Source organism: Desmodus rotundus, chromosome 4 (assembly GCF_022682495.2).
Source record: "Desmodus rotundus isolate HL8 chromosome 4, HLdesRot8A.1, whole genome shotgun sequence".
Taxonomy (NCBI): Eukaryota; Metazoa; Chordata; class Mammalia; order Chiroptera; family Phyllostomidae; genus Desmodus; species Desmodus rotundus.
The window spans coordinates 27,408,431-27,434,030 of NC_071390.1; the positions used below are offsets into that span (position 1 = coordinate 27,408,431).

General features: G+C 38.7%; 1 protein-coding gene, 1 long non-coding RNA gene and 1 other non-coding gene across 3 annotated transcripts in view; 2 read left to right on the forward strand and 1 right to left on the reverse strand.

Moving 5' to 3' along the window:
* PDE6C (phosphodiesterase 6C) overlaps window positions 1-25,600 on the reverse strand; it is a 40,321-nt gene that overhangs the window by 362 nt on the left and 14,359 nt on the right. Inside the window, 15 exon segments of the mRNA XM_053922843.2 lie at window positions 2,193-2,350; window positions 2,684-2,765; window positions 2,880-2,954; window positions 4,177-4,240; window positions 4,326-4,430; window positions 8,422-8,522; window positions 16,934-17,021; window positions 19,003-19,112; window positions 19,850-19,893; window positions 19,896-19,956; window positions 20,187-20,333; window positions 22,209-22,277; window positions 23,378-23,509; window positions 24,014-24,163; window positions 25,515-25,562. Coding sequence (XP_053778818.1) covers window positions 2,193-2,350; window positions 2,684-2,765; window positions 2,880-2,954; window positions 4,177-4,240; window positions 4,326-4,430; window positions 8,422-8,522; window positions 16,934-17,021; window positions 19,003-19,112; window positions 19,850-19,893; window positions 19,896-19,956; window positions 20,187-20,333; window positions 22,209-22,277; window positions 23,378-23,509; window positions 24,014-24,163; window positions 25,515-25,562 — 1,434 coding nt within the window.
* On the forward strand, window positions 257-24,924 carry LOC128780696 (uncharacterized). Its single transcript, XR_008426693.1, has 4 exons — window positions 257-473; window positions 1,610-1,756; window positions 12,498-12,628; window positions 24,708-24,924. It is a non-coding gene; the product is annotated as an uncharacterized lncRNA (long non-coding RNA).
* On the forward strand, window positions 17,074-17,213 carry LOC112307423 (small nucleolar RNA SNORA7). The gene has a single exon (XR_002975051.2). It is a non-coding gene; the product is annotated as a small nucleolar RNA SNORA7 (small nucleolar RNA).

Here is a 25,600-nt window from a genome sequence, read left to right on the forward strand (position 1 = left end):
AGTAAAAAGGAGAAAAGCAGTGTTATTGGGAGTCTATGGATATACAGTGTCTTTATTCTAACACTGTATTAATATTAGTATCAGCTTTATAGCCTAGTTAGTAGTTTTAACTTAGAGCATATACTAAGGGCTTGACCATTTCAAAACTTGAAGTCATATTCAGAATTGATCCATTTAAAAATAGAATCTAATAAATGATTAGCCAATTATGACATCTGTTTCTCAAGAGAACCACTGAACTACACAATCTGGGAATCTGAGTTGTTGCTTTGTACCAGCACACAGCTTGTTGCCTGGAGATACAAAATAATGTTCCTAGTTCACAGAGACTTCTCAATGTAATTGGAAAAAATTCAGAAGTAACCTTTTATGCACATAAAGTATAGAAGATCCATGTCCAATATACTGAATACTAAAAGGAAATGTCAGGAGCCACTTAAAGGACCTGATATCCTGTTCATCAAAGATTTGAGGTAAGGATTAAATTTAGTTACACTAAGAAATATCTTTGCTCTCACTTGCTCAATAAAATTACCACTTTTGTTTTATCTTTTTGAAGTGAAAATTAGATCTTACTGCTTTCCTGTTTAAATCCTTTAATGATTTCCCATTGGTCTGGGAGAACAGATCCTTAAAGGCCTTCAAGGCAACATACAATCTGGCAGAGCTGCCTGCACTACTGGACAAGTACCAGCTTCGCCTGGTACTTTGCCTGCGCTGCTTTCTAGCCTCCAGCTACACCACTCCTTAAGGCCACTTCAAGGCCTTTGTACATACTCTCTTCTTTCCCTCCCTCCCAACCCCTTCTCCTTTTTTTGCTTAGCCAAAGCCTACTGTGTTGAGAGTTTAGTGTTAGCATCCTTCTTCTGGAAAGTCTTCCCTGATGCCCCAGGTTCACACTTCATGCTGCTTCTGATAGATAATCAATTGTTCATTTACTGTTCTAATATCTAGCTCCCTCACCAGATGGTAAACTCTGAGATAAGGGCCCTATCTTTCCCCCAGGGCCTGTGTAACAAAGGGCCTTGTACAGAACAGATGCCCAGTAAGTACATAAGTGAATGGATATCAAGGAGTGAGAAACTCCTATTCTTACTCTCTTGAAGGACATCCTTAACCTCTTAAGCAAAATACTTTCTCCCTCTGTGAAGGCTTTCAAATACCACTAAACACAATAGAACCCTCTAAAAGGAATGTTATATCTTGTTTTGCAAGGTCTTTCCAGATAGAGTTGATTTCTCTGTTCAACAATAAGAATTTCTTTTTTTTTTTTTAAGGTTTTATTTATTTATTTTTAGAGAGAGGGGAAAGGAGAGAGAGAGGGAGAGAAACATCAATGTGTGTTTGCCTCTCACACATACCCAACTGGGGACCTGGCCTGCAACCCAGACGTGTGCCCTGACTGGGAATCAAATCAGCGACCCTTTGGTTCACAGGCCGACGCTCAATCCTCTGTGCCACACCAGCCAGGAACAATAAGAATTTCTTAACAAAACTTAATTGAGTGCTGAGCTCTCAACACAAAATGTCATCACATTAGCATTCTACTTTAAAGGTGACATTTTGAGACATCTGATGAAATAATAGCTGACCCTGAGCATCTTAACAGGCTTCCTGACGATGTTAAACCTAACAAAGTGACCTTAGGAGAACTCACCAGGAAAAACAGCACTCCATGGAGACATTTGAGGCACAGGCAAAGTCTTGGGAGTACCCATCAAGTCACCTCATTTAACTGGCCAGCTTTACTTGACAGGTAAGGCTTCAAGATCTGTGAAACCTCATTATATAGCGAAGAATATTAAACTCGGAGAGGTTCAGATTACTCAGTCTCACAGCGAATGCATAATGGAACAAAAATTGTTTTATCACGGGACCCTGATCCCACTGATTCTATGGTTTTCATGTTACTTCTACAAACTCAGTATTGTGCTGAGGTACCTTCTAAAGTGGATGAAGAAGCCTAGCCCCAACCCCTCCTACTAGACCAGGCAATTCCATCTGGAATTATGCAGAAGGTCTTGTTTTTAAGGGTTAGTGAAAAACAGTAACCAGCTTCTTAAAATTATCAGACTGTATGCAGTAAAGCAAGTTTAATGTTTGTATTTACTTTTTATGCTTTTGGCATGTGAGATTAAGCTCAGCTTGACTTCTGGCTGCTTACAAGAAGGAAAAACAGATTCCATCTAGCCTTTTTCAATTGTGTTTCCCTCTTCCTGCTTTTCTGCCTCCTCTTCAGTTACCTTCACCTTTGCATCCTATTCTTTGGCTAGGGATTTCCATTCCATCCTGTTATTTTGAAGGCCACTCAGCCTAGGTGTGACTTCTTTGTGCAACCATGAAAACTCCTACAGAGACTGGGGTCAAAAACTACTTAAATTATATGGTTGATATTCAGCACTTTTCATATGCAGAGGAGCTGTAAGAACATGGTGCCTGTGCTCAGAGCTGCTGGGTTGCACTTAATTCAGGGCGTTGGAAACTAAAGTGTACAGGAGCTGTCTTTCCTGCCTGCCTAAAGCAGTCTGTTCAATTTGCTGTCCCCCGAGTTCTTTCTCCTTTTATTCCACTCCTGAATAAGAGATTAGGATAATACCTCAAACTACTTTGGAGAAATAAGTTTGAAAGGAAAATTGTCATCTAGATGATTATGTATTTCACTAAAAAAATCAATTTGTTTACTTGTATACAAAAGTACATACAAAATCAGTAAGTCCTACTTGGAGTTTAGGTAGTTCATCTTTTTTGTTTCTGTTCATCATAGGCTAGGGGAAAAAATAAATCCTTTAAAGATAGTTTTCTAAGGTTCAGTTAACAAAATAGACTGATTTTATCGATAACTTTTAATAAGCAGAGTGTGTTTATGTCAGGGTTTTTACAACAGGCTGTTGCTACAGCACCGTTCTCTCCAGATTTCCTTGTTCCCAAAATTCACTTGCTACAAGAAGTGCTCCCTGCAAATGAGAAAGACTCAGTTCGTGAAAGCAACTTACTGATGGAGAATTTGCATTGTATTAGTGTACATGACATTTAAGGATAGGGTTTATAGTTAAGGTTTGTGGTATTGTCATACGATATGCTCTTTGATTTTAAAAAGATGTCATTCACAGATTACATTGAAATGGGAAAGGGAATTTCTCTTCCTACCAGTTCCAGACTCATTCTGGGAGGGCCAACCTCCTGTTTGCTTTTGCCACCACCTCTCAACAATAAAAAGGGGAGATGGGAAGATGTTTAACTCCTTTATATTATGCTTTAACCTCTAAAGCCTCCCAGGTCCTCCTTTTGTCCTGCCTATCAGCATCCAGCATGTATCTGTATGTGCAGTGTACACAAGCACTCACACGTATGCACACAGAGACTAGAACACAGCCTTGCTTGATTACAGTGTATCGCTATTTGAGGGTTAATTTATATAGTTTTTAAAAACCCAATATCAAGTTTATTGAACACCCACTAGCTGTGTCACATTGGCATGAGCCAGGCTTACTGAGAGGAATAAGATGTCATTTTTCTTTAAGATGCTCACAGTGTAGGGAAGACAGTCATGTTAACAGTGGGTTATTGCTATAATAGCAATAATATGAGGTACTATGGATCAGGGAGACGAGAGTACAGAAAAGTTTAACAAAGGAGGGAGGTTGCACATTGAAGAAGAGATTGTAGGAGCAAAACCACCCTGGAAAGCACTAGTGATTCATCCTTGTCCTGATTTATTGTCTCTTAAAAAGGAAATCACACAATCCCTGAATAATTATACATAAACTCTTTACAGCCTGTTCTGTGGTAAGGAATTCTTTCAAGAAAGCATTTTCTTTCCAATATCCCTTCTATTTGTTTTGTTCTGGGGCCTGATCAAAAAGACCTACTGTTTTTCTGACATTTGTGAGCTCTTGACAGCTATTTGCCTTTCTTCATTAACAGAAACCTTAACAGGGAACATTTTATTTTAGTCTTAACTTCTCAAGTTCCTCTTTCCTTCTTTCTAAACTAAAACTGATTGTTTGAAAGAAAAAGTCCAGGGTAATAAAAGATTATTGCTTATAAAACATATAGTCATGTAAGTGATAGCTATAATAAAACTCTGAGGCTGCCAGATGTCCTCATGCTCACTTTTACATGGGACTTGGGCAGTACCTGAGACTGTGACAGAAAAGGAAACATAAGTTTATTCACCTGACTTTGTACCTCCCAGGGTTTGGTTACAGCTGACAGGTCACATGCAGTCATCATCATTGCCCTTTGGAAGAAAACAAAAATGGTTAATATAGAAAGAAAAACAAAATAGGTTATTTTTGCCAAAAGAGGAATAGATGACTACTCACATGATAATCTCTTTTTTGGTTGGATCACTGGTTACATATTTGATGGCTTCTTCAGTTTCCATTTTTTCACAAGCATCAACAATTTTTTAAAACATGGTTCTCTTCCTACAAAATGATACAGCTGTGCTTTTTTTATATATAGCATATAAAACCAGAGATAAAAAGGTGTCTTTAACATGTGCTTCTCAGATCTCCTGAACACATCCAATGACTCTTGTGGGCATGGACCCCAAGTTAAGAAGTTACATTTTATACTATATCTGTGCATATCATATTTGCATGACTGTATCTGAGACAAGCTCTTTATCCACACTGTATTATTCAGTTAAATTAATCTATTGTATAAGCTCTGTTGGGCCAACTTTTGTGAACACAACGTGATGTAAAATTGAAGATATGCAAACAACCCTATAGCAATTGCATTTCTAGGGAGAGTTTAGAGGAAACTTTCATATATATATATATACAAGGACATACAATGTAGTATTGTGGGAAATTTAGAAAAATTCAAAATAAACTAAATGTCTGTGAATAGAATGACTAAATTAATTATAGTATGTACATACAGCTGAGTGTACAGTGAAAACAAATGAACCAGATCTCCATTTACCACCAAGGTAAATCTTTGTTTTTATTTTTTAGTTTTTAATCCTCACCCAAAGATATGTTTATTGATTTGAGGGAGAGAGAGAGAAATATCAATCAGTTGCCTCCTGAACAACCCCCCGCCCCCACCCGGACCAAGGATCAATTTCATACCTACATCTGCAATCTAGGTATGTGCCCTGACTGGGGATCAAACCCACAACTTTTTGGTGTATGGGACGACGCTCCAATCAACTGAGCCACCCAGCTAGGGCACCAAGGTAAATCTTTAAAGGAAAATGTTGCACGAGAAAAGCAGGTTAGGACTTCCAGTCAAGATGGAGGCTTAGGTAAACATGCCTCACCTCCCTGCACAAGTACAGCAAAAATTACAATTATATTACAAAACAAATATAACCCAGAATTGTCAGAAAATCAAAATGTATGGAAGTCTATGGAATACCCAAGGATTTAAAGAAGCCATGTTCATCCAGATGGGTAGGAGGGGCAGAGATGCAGAGATGTGGAGCCATGTAGAGAGGTGTGAGAAGGTGGAGAGGTGCAGAGAAGTGTGGAGATGAGTGACGTGGAGAGGCGCGGAGACACAGGACGGGCTCTCCCACATCCACATGTGGTATGTAAAAATCAGGAAGATTCCTTGGGAGTGAGGGATACAGCCCCAGACTAGGTCACTCAGCCCAGGGTTCCAGCACCAGGAAGATAAGTTCCCATAACTTCTGGTTGTAAAAACCAATGAGGGTTGTGGTGGCAGAAGAAACTGCAGGATTCTCAAGAGATTCCCCTTAAAGGGCTCACAACCAAATTAGGACTCACACAGACCCACCCACTCTGGGATTCAGCACTAGGGCAACAGGTGGTAGGGTACCAGTGGCAGACTGAAGTGACTGGCAACACAGCAAGTGCCAGGAGATAGTTTCCTCCCCCAGGCAAAACTCCACAGGTCAAGCAGTGGCAATGTCCCCTTTCTGAGCCCTCCCCCACACAGAGCCACAGAACGGTGACACAGGTTGCCCCACCCTGGTGATTATTACCTAAGGCTCTGCCCCATACAACTTACAGGTGCCTTTTCTACATAGGACATGCTACTAAGACAGGGAGTCAAAGCAGCTCTACCTAATACACAGAAACAAACACAGGGAGGCTGCCAAAATGAGGAGATAAAGAAATATGGCCCAAATGAAAGAACAGAGCAAAATTCCAGAAAAAGAACTGAACAAAACAGAGATAAGCAACCTACCAGAAGAAGAGTTCAAAACGCTGGTTATCAGGATGCTCAAGGAACATATTGGTTACTTCAATAGCATTAAAAACACCCTGGCAGAAATGAAGGTTATATTAAGTGAAATAAAGAAAAATCTACAGGGAACCAACAGTGGAGGGGATGAAGCCAAAAATCAAATCAACAATATGGAACATAAGGAAGAAAGAAGCATTCAATCAGAACAGCAAGAAGAAAAAAAAATTAAAAAAAATGAGGATAGGCTAGGAGCCTCTGGGGCATCTTCAAATGTACTAACATTCAAATCATAGGGGTACCAGAAGGAGAAGAGATAGAGCAAGAAATTGAAAACTTATTTGAAAAAATAATAAAAGAAATCTTCCCTAATTTGCTGAAGGAAATAGAAATACGATAGTCCAGGAGGCACAGAGAGTCCCAAACAAGTTGGACCCAGAGAAGACAGCACCAAGACACATCGTAATTAAAATGCCAAAGGTTAAAGATAAAAAGAGAAACTTTCTTTGTAAAGATTTCATTTATTTATGTTTAGACAGAGGGGAAGGGAGGGAGAAAGAGCAGGAGAGAAACATCAATGTGTGATTTCCTCTTGTGCACTCCTCACTGGGGACCTGACCCACAACCCAGGCCTGTGCCCTGACTGTGAATTGAGCTGGCAACCCTTTGGTTTGCAGCCTGGCACTCAATCCACTGAGCCACACCAGGCAGGGCAAGAGAGAATAAAAGCAGTAAGAAAAAAGCAGAAAGTTACCTACAAAGGAGTTCCCATAAGACTCTGAGCCATTTTCTCAAAAGAAACTTCACAGGCAAGAAGAGATTAGTGAGAAGTATTCAAAGTGATGAAAAGCAAGGACCTACAACCTAGATTACTTTATCCACAAAAGCTATCATTTAGAATTGAAGGGCAAATAAAAAGTAAAACTAAAGGAGTTCATCATCACCAAGCCATTATTATATGGAATGCTAAAGGGAATTATATTAAAAAAAGAAGATCAAAACTATGAACATTAAAATGTCAATAAATTCACAACTATCAACAACTGAATCTAAAAAACAAACTAAGCGAACAAGCAGAACAGGAACAGAATCATATATGGAGCTCATTTGAAGGGTTATTAGTTGGGAGGGAGAAAGGGGAGAATGGGGGGAAATGTGCAGGGATTAAGAATACAAATCGGTAGGTATAAAATAGGGCATGTTAAGAACAGTATAGGAAATGGAGTAACCAAAGAACTTGTATGTGTGACCCATAGACTGAACTAAGGGAGGATTACTGGAGGGAATGGGGGGTACTGGGCGTAGGGGGGACATTGGGGGGAAAATTGGGACAACTAAAAGCATAATCAATAAAATATTTAAAAAATAAAGAGAAGAAGCAAGTTGCAGAAAGGTATACAGTATGGTACCATTTATGGAACATTTTAAAGCACTTCACAATCACATATAAAAACAGATGAAAAGGATGGATGGTGATGTCTGCGAGGGTGAAGGGAATGGTCTTTCCTGGTGGGTTGGGGTGGGGTGGGATGCCTCACTTCCATCACTTATTTTCTCCTTGAAAAAGAAGAGACCTAAGACAGGTGTGGTAAATCTTAGCATTTGTTGAATCTGAGTTATGGATACTTGGATATCAATTATATCATTCTAAGTATCTGTCTTCATGGTTGAACTATTTAATAATTACATTTTTAAGAAGAATCAGAGAGGCACAATTTGATACTGCCCATCCACATCATAAATGTTTGGATCCTATAACTTTTCACATTGTTCTAATCCATTTTCAACAAGCAACTTTATTCACTGACAAGAAGTATCTGGTCCTTGGTAATTATTATTATAAATAAGCTAGCGCTCTGCTGTATATAACTCAGCATTCTGAGAGTTTGGTTAGTGTGCATTAGTGTGCACCATGATTGCTCATCTCCCTGACGCTGACAGGATCAAATGTCAGACTCCGGACCACGGTGGATTCACCAGGGCAAAAAGTCCCCTCATAAGGTTCGGTGGTATCGCTCTTTTGCCATGGTATTCAGCACCAGCCTTGCTGAATATTCTTCAACTCAAACTTCTCCAGATAATAAACTACTTCCTGATGTCTAGTAAGTTTACTATCTGGCATCTTGAAGGTATTCTATTGATAATCCAAAAAGAAAATGAATAAATGTGTGTGTGAATAAATGCCTTTCAAGTTCAATGTCATGGATCATTTATGGAAGGCAGAACCACACAGATATAAGGAGGTTATGTACTTACTTGAAGTATAAAGCCAGGTCAGTTGCTATTATTGCAACTTCAAACAAATGAACAACTGTTTCAAACTGGCATTCGTTTAGGTTCTGGAAGATGTTTAAACTCTGTAAGATGAAAATTCATAATAAACTGCAATCATTAATTTGCCTTGTATTCAACAAACAAACCAAAGTATACCTAACAAAAATAAAGATTATTCTATTACAGAGAGAAGAAAACTAGGTCTTCCACTGTTTAGCTTACAATTTTTGTATCTTGTATTAAGTAAACCTTTCTACTTTGAATAAGATAATTTATCTATAAAAGTTGATATTATTAGCACATGTTCATGTAGTTTATGAATTTATTCAAAAGTGTTTTCTTCCAGTACCACTTAAAAATAATAATAGATTAAAATTTGCTTGTGTTAATTAAAGAGATTTAATAAAGAATTATCTGGTAGATGTTCAATTTTCCGACACGTTGAATTATCCACTGGGTAGCTTCAGAGGGATCACAGAAACTGTTGCACAACTTTCAGAAACTGCAAATTACACTGGGAATCGTGTATTTAGGAAAAATAATGAAATCCTTCCAAGCTGTTCTTAAAAATGTTTTTTGCAATTATATTGTACACAGATTTAACCAGGCCTTTCTTCAAAGAGTTTCCCACTACTAATCTCTTCACACAATGGGCTTCATTTCTTTGTGTTCTAGAAAACCAGAGTATAAAGTTGGGAGTCGTTTTTAAAAGTTCTGATATTCCCAATAGACTGTGGGCATATAGGCCAAAGGACAGATGTACAGTGGTTTTACTAAAGGGAGTTGCCTCCATTTAGTAAAGTTCCACTGGAAATAAAGGAGTAAATAGTCTATCAACCTATGTAGGGCCACGGGCAGCCTAACACAGACAAGTACAGTGGACTAAACACCAGATAATGGTAACAGCTCAACATAGTGCTTACTACTTACCAGGCCCAGTTCGAAATGCTTTAGGAATACTCTTACTCTCACAACAAACCACAGCACAGAGAGGTTAAGTAACTCGCTCAGGTTAAACAGCAAGTATGCGGCAGAGCTGGAGTCTAAACCAGAGCAGTGTGGCACTCCCTCTCAGCAAGAAGCCCAGGTTCAGTTCCCAGATTGACCACTTGGTAGTTGTATAATCCTGGCCGCGTCATTTAACATCTGTGAGTATTTGCTTTCTCAAACGGGGTAATAACAGCTGCCCTACCTAACTGCCTAACTGCCTAGCACTTGGTCTATGATCAATGAGCATTTGTGGAATGTTGACTCAAGTGAGATAACTGAGAATGCATTTTAAAACCATAAATTGCTACAAAGGCTGTATCATTATTTTTGTTATATAAGGTTTTGAAGCTAGCTTCAGGTTAAAATAGAATTGCAAACCCAAGACCAGCTCTGGCTCTCTGTCCTTCCAGGAGATTGAAATATTCGAAAGCAAGAAATGGACAAAATTCAAGTTTTCTTATTATATGTTTTATAAACCTTCACTTAAGTCATCTTTTTTAATAACAACTTCCAGGACAAAAAATAAAAGGTATTTTACACAGCAGAGATAAGTAGAAGAAAGGGAAGCTGTGATATTTTTTGTTACAATGAGTTTGTAATAGCAATGACAGTCTTTTCGAATTGATACAATGAAAAAATATCTGTTGAATACTCCAAGAAGTAAAATAAAAGAAAGCTTGTCTAGACCAAAATCAATTTCTTACTTGAGACAGTTCACAGCAGCCCCTCAGGCACATCAACCCATTCTCTCTGAACCAGACCTTCCGGATACAGGGTATTTTCAACCTGTCTGGACTGGCCAGGAAGGAGGAAGAAGAAAGGAGGCATTTGTAACTTTAATCCCACTTTACCTGCACCATGGTGGCCTTTGTACTGGTGGTGACCCAATGGTTTGTTTATGTCAGTGAGTCACAGTCTTTATTTGTTCACTTTTTTTTGTTCTGATACGTGTTTTTATGTTCCAAAAAGTAATGTGCCATATACTTCGCAGGTCCAGGAACACTTAAAGTCATCCTTGATTGCTCTACTGGGTGAAAAGTGGGGGCGAGTGTGGAAATGCCTTAAACTTTTAGACAAATTAACATTAAAAGCACAGGAGTCATTTAATACTTATTGTACGCTGAATATTTGCTAAGAGAGTAGATCTCAGGAGTTCTCAGCACACACACACACACACACAAAGGCACATATGTGAGGAGATGGATATGTTAATTACCTGGACTGCAGTAATCATTTCACTGTTTATGATCCAAACATCATGTTGTACACTTTAAATATAAGCAGTTTTAAAAATAACATGAAAATAAACAAATACAAAGCTAGAAGAGCCAAATGAAGATAGAATAGGGAAGGGAGAAAAGCAAAACAGGCTGTTGAATTTAAACAAATAATCCTTTAAGCTAGAACTTCCGGTCTCTACCAAGTGTCAGATTGCACAGAACATCATCTAACTGTTGACCAAATCAGTATTTGTTTTTATGCACCAATTATTTTAGTGTATGTTGCTTTTATTTGTAAACTTAGACACCTGTTGCTATATGTTAAACACATGTGTGTGAGAGAAAGAAAGCAACATATAAAGAGAAATACAAAAATAAATATGACTAACCCTGCTGTACTCCATTTGTCATACCTTTTTCCCAATCCAAATGGATAATAAAGAGGCTGCATTAAAGCTTACAGATTATCAAAAGGTCTTTCACTTAACAGAGCAAGTCAATATTGGAGTTAAAAAAGATGAATAATGGCATTCTTTTAAAATTGGTATAATTAAGGAAAAGGGGTATACATTCAATGTTTCAGCACTGCCTTTTAAATAGCACAATATACCTAAATTTCACTCTTTTTTCTCATTTATTTTTACTTTTATCTAAAAACATGTACATGTATACTAATTGAAAAACCCTTTTTTTGGATTTTTTAATTAATTAATTTACTTATTTTATTGTTGTTCAATTACAGCTTTTGATTCTATTCACAGCTAAGTTTCTTTTCTTTTTTTAAATTTTTATTGTTATTCAATTACAGTTGTATGCCTTTTCAGTTTCTTAAAAGAAAAGCTTCTCAGTGGTTTCTTTTTAAGCAACGGATACAGATTCAAATAAAATAGCATTCTTCTGTTTTGTATTAGTTGCTGGAAATCTCAACCAAATTTGTGGCCCATCTCTAATAAATGTTTATACCTCACAGTACACATATTGGGAACAGTTTGGGCATTTACCATACTTCATCTTATTTTTCCATTAACCCTCTTTTCCTTCATTTTAATGTTAAATATATTGGGTTGGCTAAAAATTCCATCACATTTTTTCTGTATGATAGCTCTAGTAGTACTTAGCTGTCTTTAACTTCATTTGAAACAATTTTGTTAGATTGCATTGTGACAGCTGTCATATCAGTGTGCATTTAAAAAAACTTATCAAAATTGGTGAATTTTTGTGCAGCCATTTTAATATTGGAAATAAAGAAAAATATGCAACATTTTCAGTGTATTACACTTTATTATTTCAAGAAAGGTAAAAATGCAACTGAAATGCAAAAGATTTGTGCAGTGTATGGAGAAGGTGCTGTGACTGATCAAACGTGTCAAAAGTGGTTTGCGAAGTTTCTTGGTACTATTGACATTTTGGCCAAATAATTCTTTGCTGTGGGGCTGTCTTATGCATTGGAAGATGTTCAGCAGCACCCCTGGCCTCTACCCACTAGAAGCCAAGTGGCAGATAGCTGATATACTCAAAACATCCAAATCAATAAAGTTATTGGTGAAAATGAAAAACGTGTCTTTTATTTTATAGAAAAAAACATAATGGACTTTTTGGCCAACACAATATTTTCAGAAGCTCCACTAAATCATTTTGGAAAAAATGGAAGATTAAACACATGCACACATGCAAATTTTCTTTTAAAGTAAGCAAAGGCAGAGCCTGTGACCCTTTGATTAGAGCAAGGGCCCACTAACTCAAACAGTCTATTTTTATTCTCCCCCTACTATTAAAGTGGCAATAAAAATATAAATTCTGCATAGTATACCAAAATAGGTAGAAGCAGCTCTAATTCATTCTGATTAGGGTTCCCAGGCGAGGAGCCACAGCAAGTGAAAGCAGATCTGGTCCGCGTGTTGGAGAAGATGGCCACCATGTTCACGCCTGCTGGTGACCCAAGCACAATATCTTTCTTCTTTGTGCCTCCTTTGTATAAGGTGGGGGTGGTATAAAAAAGCATGAATAGAATTATCATACACTTTGTAAAGAAGTGTTTTTGAATAACAAAAAGGTTCTGTCATTTGTGCCGAGCAATGTGGCTTGTCCTTTCTACAGTGCGTTGAAGTATTAAAATGTTTACTCTTACAAATTTGACTAACAAAGTTTTTCCAGCTATTCACTCAAGTTACAGGGTGGGTTTCTGTCGGGTTAGACGATGGGTGGTTCTAGTTCTCAAAGCAGTGAACCCCACTCTGCTGGGATGTCAGGCTATTTTAGGTCGAAGCCTCATAATCTGCAAAACAAGTCTCATGAGTCATGTCCACGAAATGCTGAAATGCTAGATAAATCCTAAGAATGTTCCTTATTAGAAAATTAAAGGCTTTTAATGTAAATATTTTTATATAAAAGTAAGTAAATAAAAGAGTTGTATTGTCTACATATGATGGCTAAAGATTTCAATTTTTTCAGCATTTGGTTTCCCTGCTTATACAAAGCTCTGTGATTGCATTGCCTAGCGACTCTGTTTACAGGCCTTAAATGTCTGCAATTAGTAGGTTGAATAGCATTGTAGACAGGTCCTCGCCAAGGTGGTAAAGGTTACTGAGATGCAGTGTGCCTTTTTAGAAAGAATAATAAACCTTTATATAGCCATCAAAACTAGTTCAGAATACAGAGTAAATAACATTAAAAAAAATAAGATGGAAAACCACACTCTTATTATAAACACCTCAGTCCCAGAAGAGAAATACATATGAGATACAAGGAGGCTTCCAATGTTAACCATTTAAATATTTGGCTGTAGTTTTTAAACATATTTTCCTTTAGTAAATAAATGTAAAATTTAAAAATAAAAATAAAAATATATTTGACATAATCTGCCTGTGTTAGCACATAGTCACTGGGAATTATAGAAAATTCTTACTCAAAAATATAAGATTGTCTTAACCAGTAAAACAAACACTCATAACAAATTAGTTAACAATTTATTCTTCCCTCTCTGAGTCACTTTTAATTGTCCTTTTAATTCTCATAGAACAGATATTATCACTTTTATGGTGGAAGTCCTACTGCAAGGTGAGGTTCTGGCTATGCATCAGAATTATTAAAGTTTTGTTGAAGATTCAGACTTGTGGGCCCCCACCTCAGAGCGCCCAGTTAGTGAGTTTGACAAGAAGTCCAGGATCTGTTTTAACAGCCTGCCCACCCCTCCCTGTTAAATCAATGATTCTGACGCAGCTTGTCTAGGTCCCCATGTCTAGGTGCTACATCAATCATAGCCTATTAAAAACACACAAGTCACTTTTTCTTTTTTCCATTTTTCTGACTGGTCACTCTGCCTCACAAATTTTTCCACTTGGCTTTTCATTACCTAGAAAACTGTAGTGTTATCTCAAAACTTGGGACATATTTCTGTGTATTCTTTCCCCTGAGCCTTTAATAAAAGATTATTATAGAAACTGAGAAAAGCGACTAATGAGCATCTGCAATTCTGAATAAGTTCTCTGCCATGACAAAACACTGTTCCCCTCTGTCTAGTAAATGACTCATTTTAATTGTTTTTGGTTTGGAACTTTCTCAAGTGATTTTTTCAAAAGTACAACTACATTATATCCATAACTTTCCCAGAAGCCTATGTATCCCTTAAATAAAATTTTCTAAAGTATGTTTTATTGATTATGCTATTACAGTTGTCCCATTTTTTCTCCCCTTTATTCCCTTCCACCCTGTACCCCCCTCCCACCAGTATTCCCCACCCTTAGTTCATGTCCATGGGTTGTACATATAAGTTCTTTGCTTCTACATTTCCTATACTATTCTTAACCTCCCCCTGTCTATTTTGTACCTACAATTTATGCTTCTTATTCCCTGTACCTTTTCCCCCATTTTCCCCCTCCCCCCACCTCTGATTACCCTCCAAGTGATCTCCATTTCTGTGATTCTGTTCCTGTTCTAGTTGTTTGCTTAGTTTGTTTTTGTTTTTTTAGGTTTGGTTGTTGATGGTTGTGAGTTTGTTGTCATTTTACTGTTCGTATTTTTGATCATCTTCTTTTCCTTAGATAAGTCCCTTTAACATTTCATAGAATAAGGTCTTGGTGATGATGAACTCCTTTCTTGACCTTGTCTGGGAAGCACTTTACCTGACCTTCCATTCTAAATGATAACTTTGCTGGATAGAGTAATCTTGGATGTAGCTCCTTGCCTTTCACGACTTCGAACACTTCTTTCCAGCCCCTTCTGGACTGTAAGATTTTTTTGGAGAAATCAGCTGATAGTCTTATGGGAACTCCTTTGTAGGTAACTGTCTCCTTTTCTCTTGCTGCTTCTAAGATTCTCTCCTCTTTAATTTTGGGTGATGTAATTATGATGTATCTTGTAGTGTGCTTCCTTGAGTCCAACTTCTTTGGGACTCTCTGGGCTTCCTGGAAGTCTATTTCCTTTACCAGATTGGGGAAGCTCTCCATTATTTTTTCAAAGTTTGAAAGTTTTCAATTTGTTGCTCTTTCTCTTCTCCTTCTGGCACCCCTATGATTTAGGTTGGAATGTTTCAAGTTGTCCAAGAGGTTCCTAACCCTCTCCTCATTTTTTTTTTTTTTTTGAATTCTTGTTTCTTCATTCTGTTCTGGTTGAATGTTTATTTCTTCCTTTTGCTCCAAATCATTGATTTGAGTTCCAGTTTCCTTCTCATCACTGTTGGTGCCCTGTATATTTTCCTTTATTTCACTTTGCACAGCCTTCACTTTTTCCTTTGTTTTGCAACGATACTCAACCATTTCTGTGAGCATCCTGATTTCCATTGTTTTGAACTGTGCATCTGATAGATTGGCTATCTCTTCATTGCTTAGTTCTGTTTTTGGAGATTTGATCTGTTCTTTCATTTGGGCCCTATTTCTTTGTCTCAGTGCAGCTGTTACATTGTAAAGGGCGGAGCCTTGGGTATTTGCCAGGGCAGGGCAAACCATGTCACTTGGTTGTGGCACTGTATGTGGGGAAGGGGTCAGAGAGGGAACAATGCTGCTTGCTCAGCTCTAATCCCACTTTCAGTCATTTCCCCTGCTACCCACAAGCAAATTGATCCCTTCTGGTGCTGATTCCCAGGGGGGTGGGTTTGTGTACATGCTAGGACCCTGTGGCTCTCTCCAATGAACTCTACTGTGAGCCTGGCAGTTTCTCCTGCTACTGCAATCCCCACAGGTTTTTACAGCCAGAGTTTTTGTGGCTTCCCCCCACCCCCCCCCCCCCATGCTGGAACCCTGGATTTTGTGGTCTGTCTCACTCCCAAGGTGTTCCTCCCGGTTTATCCACACACAAATGTGGGACAGCCAGCTGCTGCCTCACCCACCTGGTCCTCCAGCTCTTGCTTTGCCGTGAGTCCTCTCTGCCCTGGCTGCCGCTCTCTGTCCCTCCTCCCAGTCTGGATGAATGTTTCTTCTATAACTCTTTGGTTGTTAGACTTCCATACAGTTCGATTTTCTGGCAGTTCTGTTATTATTTTTTAAAATTTGTTGTCTTTCTTTTCGTTGTGTGAGGAGGCAAAGTATATCTACCTATGCCTCCATCTTGGTCGGAAGTTGGGAACGTATTTCTTCCCCTTTTAATAAAATTGATAAAGGGAAGATCGACTGCCTCCCTTAGCAGTACATGATATGTGCAAATCAAAGTGAATTCAAGACTAAGTTCAAAGCCACTTCCTGCATAAAGCTGTCCCTGATCCAAACCCTCTTCTCCCTTATGCCCTGCCCACTTCTGAATATGATGCCTTCCTCTGGAACCGTCAGTGACTTACTAATGGTAGTTGTCTGGCTCTCTCTTATATCCTAATTTCGTGCCTCCCTCCACTACCAAAGCTTGACTTTCTGCAAGGTACAGACCATACCCTACAGGGAGTGCCCATGACTGAAAAAGAAACTCAGTGGCTGTGTAGCCATTTTTCCTTTTACTTTTTAAATTTTATTTTTCAATTGAAATTTACATTCAATATAATTTTGTATTGGTTTCAGGTGTGCCATTTTTCTTCTTTATATTTATACCTCCCCTTTTACATCCCCTGTAAGCTTTCTCTGCTTTTTCCACAGACCCACAGAGATTCTGTGACTTTCCATGGCCCTTTTGTCCCCTATCACAGCTACTTTCAACTTGGTTGTTCAAAAACTGTTGCAATATAGCAATTTCTATCAATTGACTTTTATGAGGTATACACTGTCAGCCTTCATAACTCAAGGCCATCCTCTTTCCAAGTATTTTCTGTGGGTTAGCATTTTGGCCCAGAGCTTGTGAGCTGCCCTAGGGAGAGGCTCATATACCTCATCCTTCAGTAGAGCCTTACTGTACTCCAGGTGGTGCTGCTCCGAAATGGAAGATCCGTGAAGCTTTGCTAATGGAGATGTGGATCTAGAAGGAAAAGAATAGGCCATGATTTTAGCTGTGTAAAGATTAAGCATGCAACCTCCCAGGATCGCGTCTGGAGAATGGCTAATATTCTACCAGCTTTGGAGATGGGAGGGAAAACAAGCCTGACAGAGGTACCCATTCCATTCCCCGCTTGCTCTGTAGCTGGTGATTGGAAGACACTCTGCAACAACGTTAAAAAAAAAATTATGCATGCATCCATACAATATAGAATCTTTACTATCAGGATTTTTTTCATTTCTTCTCTCTCCTTCTCCCCTAAAATATCCGTGAAATGGTCAGAAGTTACATATCAAAAAAGATTTTTCAGATTTAAAAGATGAGAATATGCTCTTTAAAGCAAATTCTTTTTAAACCCCCCCCCAATTTGTTGAATGCATAAAATGGTTGAATTGTTTAAAGTTGGAAGTTTAGTTTATCCCCTGCGTCAAAAATCTTTGTTCCCCAGAGTTCATGGTGGTAGAATATGACTTACAGAACATGTAGCAAACCTATTGAGGCCAACAGATCATTTATAAAAAAAGTGTTCATAAAGAAAAAGTATTCTTATAAATAAAGCATAGGAAATATGGTCAGTAATACTGTAATAGCTATATATGGTGTTAGATGGGCACTAGACTTATCAGGGTGATCACTTTGTAAGTTATATAAGTGTCTAATCCATATATTGTCCACCTGAAACTAATACAATATTGTATGTCAACTAAAAATGAAAATTTTTTTAAAAATTTAAAGAGAGAAAAAAAGAATTTCCAGGAACCAAAATGAAAATCACTATAAAGTAGCATTTCCTTCCTCCTTGAAGACAGTGAGATAAATTCAAACTTAAATTTCCTGTTTGACCCTGACTGGCGTGGCTCAGTTGGTTGAGCTTCATCCTGCAAAACAAAAAATTGCCTGTTTGATTCTGGTCAAGGCACATGCCTGGGTTGCAGGCCCAGTTCCCAGCTGGGGCACCTGTGAGACTCAACCGATTGATGTTTCCCTCTCATTCTCCCTCCCTTCCTCTCTCTAAAAATAAATAAAAATATAATAAATGTTCTGTTTGTTAATTTTGGGCCACAGCTTTATGGAAGTGGGGACCTCAGTCTTTGGTACCCTGTCTTTCTTTAGTTCTTTCTGTTTGAGGAAGGGGAGTGACATCAAAAAAAAAAAAAGGTGAAGAGAAGATGAAGAGAGGCTAAAGCCAAAGGTTTACCTTAATAATGTGGAGATGTTGGCATAGAAAAATGGAATAAATATTTTTAAGAATAGAAGGCATCATAGAGAAGTTTCATTTTATTTCAGAAAGAATAGAACTTTACAGAGGGGAGGAGTCATTAACAGGTCAGGTAAACAAAATACTCTACTTAGGGATCAGAATTCTGACTCATAGTCAAATGCCTACTCTGTGTCAGCACTGGAGATTTTTTTAAAAAATGAATAAAGCTGAATTTCAGTCAAAAAGTGTATCTTTAATTTCTTTGGGTCTAAAAACATCAGTCAAAAAAGCTATCAGGGGAGCTCGACATCCACCCAGTCTCAAAGGAACACCTCACAGATTATTCATTCATACAAAGGAGAAAATGTACTTTTGCATAAAGAGATCAACTAGACATTCATAAATAGTTTAACTTAACCTCATACATAACGGGACAAATTAACATCATAGGTCTACTGATGCAAGGCACTGAGAAGTACACAACACCTAAACAGAATTCCTACTCAGAACTTTCCCCCTGAATCTAGTAGCCTGGAAACAATCAGACTAAGCTCAATTGAGGCATAGTCTGCAAACCAATGGGCCCAAGCATCAACATCCTGAAAGACACAACGAGGTTAAGAAATGATTCCAGATTAAAGGACATTAAAGATATTGAGAACTAATACTAAACCTGGTCACAAGGTGATTTTCATTTATTCTCCCCTTAGACACCTTCAAACGTCACAAGTACGTGTTGACATTGCACATGTGTTCACTTACTTCACCTGCTACAGGTTACTGGTGCCTCTGTGGTCAATGTCACGGCAGAAGGCAGCAGCGACCATGGCAAAGGCTTCAGGATCTGTACAGTATTTCTTCAGCCTTCCTGTCTAAAATATGTATAATATGTAGATATGTATTTAATATAACAATATAATAATATAAAAATATAGATATTTACTTGGATTAATATACCTCTAAAGCATGTGCAGTGAGGCCTGCCTGCAATGAAGAAGGGGACCTGCTATATTTTTAGAGCAAGTTGCTTTTATTTCTTGTTGAATATTATAGCTCATTCTGGGCAGTTACAAACCCCATCAGGATGAGAAGGGGTTGAGGGGATGGATGAACAAAACAAAGGAATTAAGATGTACAAATTGCCAGGTATAGAAACAGCCATGGGAATGTAAATTACAGCATAGGGAATATATAGTCAATGATATTGTAATAACTATGTAGGGTGTCAGGTGGGTACTAAATTTATCAGGGTGATCACTTTGTAAGTTATATAAATGTCTAATCATGATGCTATACACCTGAAACTAATATAATATTGTATATCGACTCTAATTGAAAAAAATTTTTAAAAACAAGCCAGCAAGTAACTGAAATTTCCTTTAAGGAGGTAAGTGATTGTCCTCACTTAGTAAATTTAAGATTTTTCCTTAAAAGTGATAATCCAGCCAAGTGCCCAGGGACCCCCACATTGTCTGGTGTCATCTACAGGGGAGTGTGGGGCATATGGGACTGTGCCCGTGCACTCCAGAATGACTGATCCAAGCTGACGGGCTGTCTCCAGTTCTCCCTGGGCAGGTTTATAATGGGTGACAGCACTCTCTGCGCCTACTCTCAGCAAAGTGAACGAGGTCTGCCCCACATTGAACCCGTGCACCAGTTGTGGTAAGTGACGGAACAGTACCCTTTTCTCATGGTGTACATCTGTCTGGTAAGAACCTGTCACCAAAAGAAGATAACACCATTCAGACTTTGGAACAGAATGCTAAAGTTTAGAAGGTCTGTGACAATCTTATCGGTTGGTCTTGTTTACAGAGGTGAAGCTGATATATTTACAAAGTTAATAATAATTTAAAATCCAAACTGAAGTTAATCTTTTAAACCACGGGAAACATCAGTGGAGAACAGCTGCAGAATCACCTGGTATTTTACATTAGAGTCCATCTAACCTCTATGGGTACTTTAAATTTCTCCACCACATTTATTTCAAAAAACAGTCGTAGTCCTCACTTAATCAGTTCATGCTCTGTAACTGGGAAGTCACTGAAGCAGGATTCATACAGGTCTAACGCCTTTGGGTCTGGCAAGTCCTCTTTCTGTTCAAATAAAGACAAACTGTGTCAGACTGCATTCCTCCAGTTTCCCTGTAGTCTCACACATCCACCATTGGGTGTGAAAAAAATTACAATAAAAAGACCCTGTTGCAATTCACTGAGCCTTTATGTGCCCAGCACTGGGTTCTGCAGTTTGCACGAATTATCCTCACAACAAACCTGCACAGTTACCCCAGTTTTCAGATGGTGAAACTGAGATTCAGTTATACCAAGAAAATGTCTAAGTAGTGCGATTCAATTCCAATCTTACTCTAGTAGTTCTTTTCTTTCTATGATGCAAAATTAAATGTTTGGTTGCAGCTGCTTTACTCATTTTCAGTACTCAACTTCTCTTTTTTTCTTTTCAGGAAATATTCAGTAAACAGTAAATGATCGTTTAATTCCATTCTATCATATTCTCTTTGCATGCTCAGCGATGCTTTCCCATGAGCCTGTGGGACCATGTCTCTCGCTTGCTGTGGTGCCCCAGGACGCAGGTCTGTCCTAAGCTGTGAGGCATTCAGTACAGTCTTAGGGTAGAAAGCAGAACATTTACATCACAGATTGTGAAGAGGCAGAGGACTGAAGGAAATAAATGTGAGACTATTTCAATTTCAGTCAAATTGTTTTCCAGTTTTTAAAATTCAAGGCTTAGGGGTCTCGGCTTTCAGTTGGTGTCCTAGAAGGGCTCTGCCTCCATAGTAAGGGCTCTGCCTCCATGGTTTACTTAGTGAAGTAAACCATCTCTGACTAAATCTAAAACCAACTTTATTCACTTGTCAGAAGGAAATCTAGCCCTCTTTGCAGAAAGATAATACTACCCAGAACCCCTAGAAGTTTTTATGCACAATATCCAGTTAAAAAAAAATGAAGCATGCTTTAAAGTGATCAAATGACAGAAACCCAACCACAAAACTAGACAGTAGAGCCAAACCTAAAGGTGATTCAGGTATTGAGGTGGAAAATTTAAAATAACTGTGACCAATAAATTCAAGAAAATAGAGGGAAAAATAGGCAAAGCAGATAAAATAATGAAAAGTTTTCTTTTTTAAAATATTTAATTACTTATTTTAAGAGAGGGGGAAGGGACAGAGAAAGAGAGGGAGAGAAACATTAATCAGTCACCTCTGGCACACACCCCAACAGGGGACCAGCCCACCACCCAGGCATGTGCCCTGACTAGGAATCGAACCAGCAACCTTTTGTTTTGCAGGACAACGCTCAACCAACTGAGCCAGGGCACAATGATGAAAACTTTTAACACAGAATTGGAATATTTAAAAAAAAATTAAATGTACATTCTAGAACTGAAAACAATCGTCTCTGGGGTGAAACAGTGATTGGGTGAGTCTAACTGTCAACTGTGGAAATGAGTGTTGGGTGGGTTTAACAGTAGACACAACAAAATACAGAATTAATGAACTGGAAAAGGAGTTAATTTCAACCAGAAATAATAGAGATGGCCCAATGACAATCAAAAAGGAACTGAGTTCCTCCAGGCTCTAGAAGGGAAGCTAGTGATGGCCATGATAATTGTGCCTAGAAGGGTCCTGTGTTCTGGATTCCTGTAGTGTCTTCTGGGGTGGCCATGATAATCCATTTATTAAAATAAACCAGGCCATGACATCTCTAGAATCTGTGCATAATGCCATAGTCTAGTTTAGCTGTGATTCTAAATAATCCACCTTGATAGGACTGTAGGGGACAAAGAGGAAGATAAGCAAGGAGCCAGAACTTGACTCGTTGAAGAAACATGCTTTCTTTTTAGCTTTGAAAGTTGCCAAGGAAGAAGAAATTCAATATTTATTTGAAAAATGGGAAAGCATGTCCTATTATATTTTATTTAAAAAGTGTTAAGAGTAGAAGTAAAACACGTACCAAAATTGTGATGAGTTGTTTCTCTTCACAGTCTTCAATTACATCTATATTTAATTTCTCTTGAAATTTCTAAAATGTAAAAGCAATTGAGGTGTGAAATTCCTATAAAGGAGAAGATTTGTATCTGATTCCTCTGCTCTTAAAATCAGTTAAAATATGTTTTAAATATGCTGTGATGAGTTTCATGACAAAGATGCATTCTAGGCACAAAGAAGATCTAATACACCTGACTATAAAGAGTTTTCTGTGAGAAATAATCTAATCTAATTGATTTCTCTATTCCCCTGAAAGGTAACACTGGGGGGGGGGGAGGTAGTGGTTTGTATGTTGTTTTTGTTAGTTTATATCAATTTCTCTTTATTCTCCCCAGGACTTGTCTTCAATATCTCAAATTCTCAAGTCAAATTTTCTTAACTCTCAAATCACCCGACAAAACCAAAACCAACCCCCCCAAAATCCCACCCAGCAAAACTATACCTATGCACATGCTCTAAAAGCTGGGCAGTTAGAACACTGTTAGCAAATATCTCCTTGCTCTCCCACCACCCATGATGTTGGTCTTGGTCATGTTTGGCCAGTGGTAAAGACTTGAAATGTGCTTGCACAGTGGGCTTGCTCTGTTGCACTCTGTTGTGTTTATGAGAAGAACACCTATCAGGGAGCAGCTGATCAAGCAAAGAGAGAGAGATACAGAGCAAATCAAACTCACAGCTTGGAGCCAAGCCCAACCAAGATCAATCAAAGGCTGGTCAACCCCCAAATGCATGAATGAGAATTAGATGTTCATTGTTGGATACCACTGAGATGTTATGGTTGTTATGCAGCATTACATGGCAATAGCTGACTGATCTAGTTCCTTTCCTGGAAATATATTTTTTTCTTGCTAACACACTTGAATCTAGATATTACTACTCAAGCACCTACAGACCCAGAAGATATTTTTAACAAAGTGTTATTCCAACCAAGCAACCTGAAAGTCCAGCCAGGGTCTACATACACTGGGCCACCCAGGTCTTCCCCTAACCTCTCCTTCTTTGCCTCCCCTCCTTAGCTCAGGACTAGACTTATTCTCAGTAGTCAGACCTCTGGGTAATTCGGTGATTCCAGAAGCCCTGGTTAAATGCCACCTAATGTCCACAGGACCCAATTCCGCACTTACCAGAATAGACGATTTCATCAGGAGTGGCTTTGGTCTGGTGCACGAGCATTTCCTGAGCAATGTCCTTTCTGTTTTCCAGCTTATTCATTTTCTCGCAGGCATCAGTATTTAAAAGAGACCAGCCAAGAAATTCTGTGAGAGTCTGAAATGTATAAAATGCGATTCGATTCTCTAAAATTAAAGGAAAATTGACTTGAAAGCAGCAGCAATAATAATTGTCCCAGACAATAAAATTGACTAAGCCCTTGATTTCCAAAGTGCACCATGCACCCTGAATACTTTATTAGAGGAGAAAAATTATAAAAATCTAGTAGAATAAGCACGACCTAAAAATCAGATAGAGCTGGGCATGAGAGCAAGAATGAGAGGAAATAGAAGGGGGGGAAGGAAATAGAAACCTGCTTTCTCAGTTTCCTAGTACTGCAGAGAATTTCAATTAAGCCCAAAGTTCAAGCGTTAGCAAAAAGTGTTGCAGTTCACAGAAGTCAGGAAAGAGGGAAACGACACAGTAACACATTGGCTGTAACCACGTGTGACTCGTGTCGTAATTGCTTTTCCAAACTATCATTCCAGAATAACAATAATTATGCATCCTCTGTTATTTCACGAATTTCACTTCCCTCCATTATTTGACCATTGCACTTACCTCAGTAATGTGTTCCTCATACTCATCAAAAGGTTTCCCATCCTTTCTGTTGTAAACTGTAGCTACTCCCACAATGTCGTCTTTCTTGTTGACAATAGGCAGGGACAAGACATTTTTAATGACCCAGCCAGTTTCATCTACAGGTCCTTTCTATAAACCACCAAGGTATGCGGGCTATTTTTTAATTTTTAATTTTGAAAAAATTATAGATTCACAGGATGTTGCAAAAGAAATGTACAGAACGGTCCCATGTACCCTTCCCCCAGTTTTCTCAATGGAACATCTTGCGTCACTAGTACAGTATCAAAACCAGGAACTAGTCCTTGGTGCAGTCCATGAAGCTCACTCAGATTTCACCACATTTATATGTGCATGTGTGTGGTGCTATGCAAATTTATCACATGTTTAGATAATGTGCAACCTCCACTAGAATCCAGACACAGTACTCACCCAGCACCACAAGGCTCCTTCGCCTCAGCCCTTTATAGCCACCACCCCACCAATCCCCACTTAGGTTATTTTTAATTTAAAGAAAGAATAATCTTTGGGTGTTAGATACACAATTTCTGTGTTGTGTCAGAACATGTCTATGGATTATGCAGCCATAGAAAAATATTCTAGTATATTTGATTAAGTGTACTAGAACCAAGTGCCTATTGGCAACAGCCCTAACCTCTTCTCTTTGTTTCCCCAGCCCTGCGGATGAAGAGAAGCACTTACCTCTGTGTTATCTCCGTGTTTCCTGTTCACTTTTTCTCCTCCAACACCTGTTTAACTAATTCCCTACATTAAATTCTTTCTGTTGAAATACCTAGTGTGGTCTGTTTTCCTGACTGATCCATCAAGGTAGTCTTATGTTCTGTGATGTAATCTACCTAGTAAACAACTGTCAAGCCCCTGTGATGTATCAGGATCTGGGCTAGTTGCTGGGTACAGAAATGAATAAATCCCAGACCCCAACCTCAAAATGGCAACAGTGTTGTGGGGGATGCAGACACAGATATTTAGGAGTGTTTCTCAAAGTGTGACCCAAGGACCACAAGCAAAAATTTTTTAAGCTTGTTTCATAATCTCTGTGCATGCATCTTGAATAAGCTGCTGGATGATTCGGATGCCCTCTGGCATCTGAGTACCATGGGGTGCCGCCTGCACAGTATGCAGCTGAGCAAAGGTAGCTGGGCACTCGACACACCACGTTATTCATTCTTCAGCCTCCCATCGGTTTATTTGGTCATGCTCCGAGGCCCAGGGTAAGCCTTGCCTCTCCCATGAAGTATTCTCTAACTTTTTTCACCCTCGTGGAACTCATCTCTTGCAGAATTCCAACAGCATTTATAGCCTGGACCATACAATTTAGCATTTTGGATATTTTCCAAATGCTTCAGAATTGTTTTTTGTCTTTCACGCAGACTATGGGGATGGGGGGATGGGGGGATGAGGACAGTGCTGCTCCCCTTCGCCCCAGCACTGAGAGATGAGGCCTGGCAGAGGGCAAGGTCACCTGAAATGTGAAGTATTCATCTGCAGGGGCATTCAGCATGTTGCATATCTGTAAAGCAAGAGGAGACAAGGGTTCTGAAACATCAT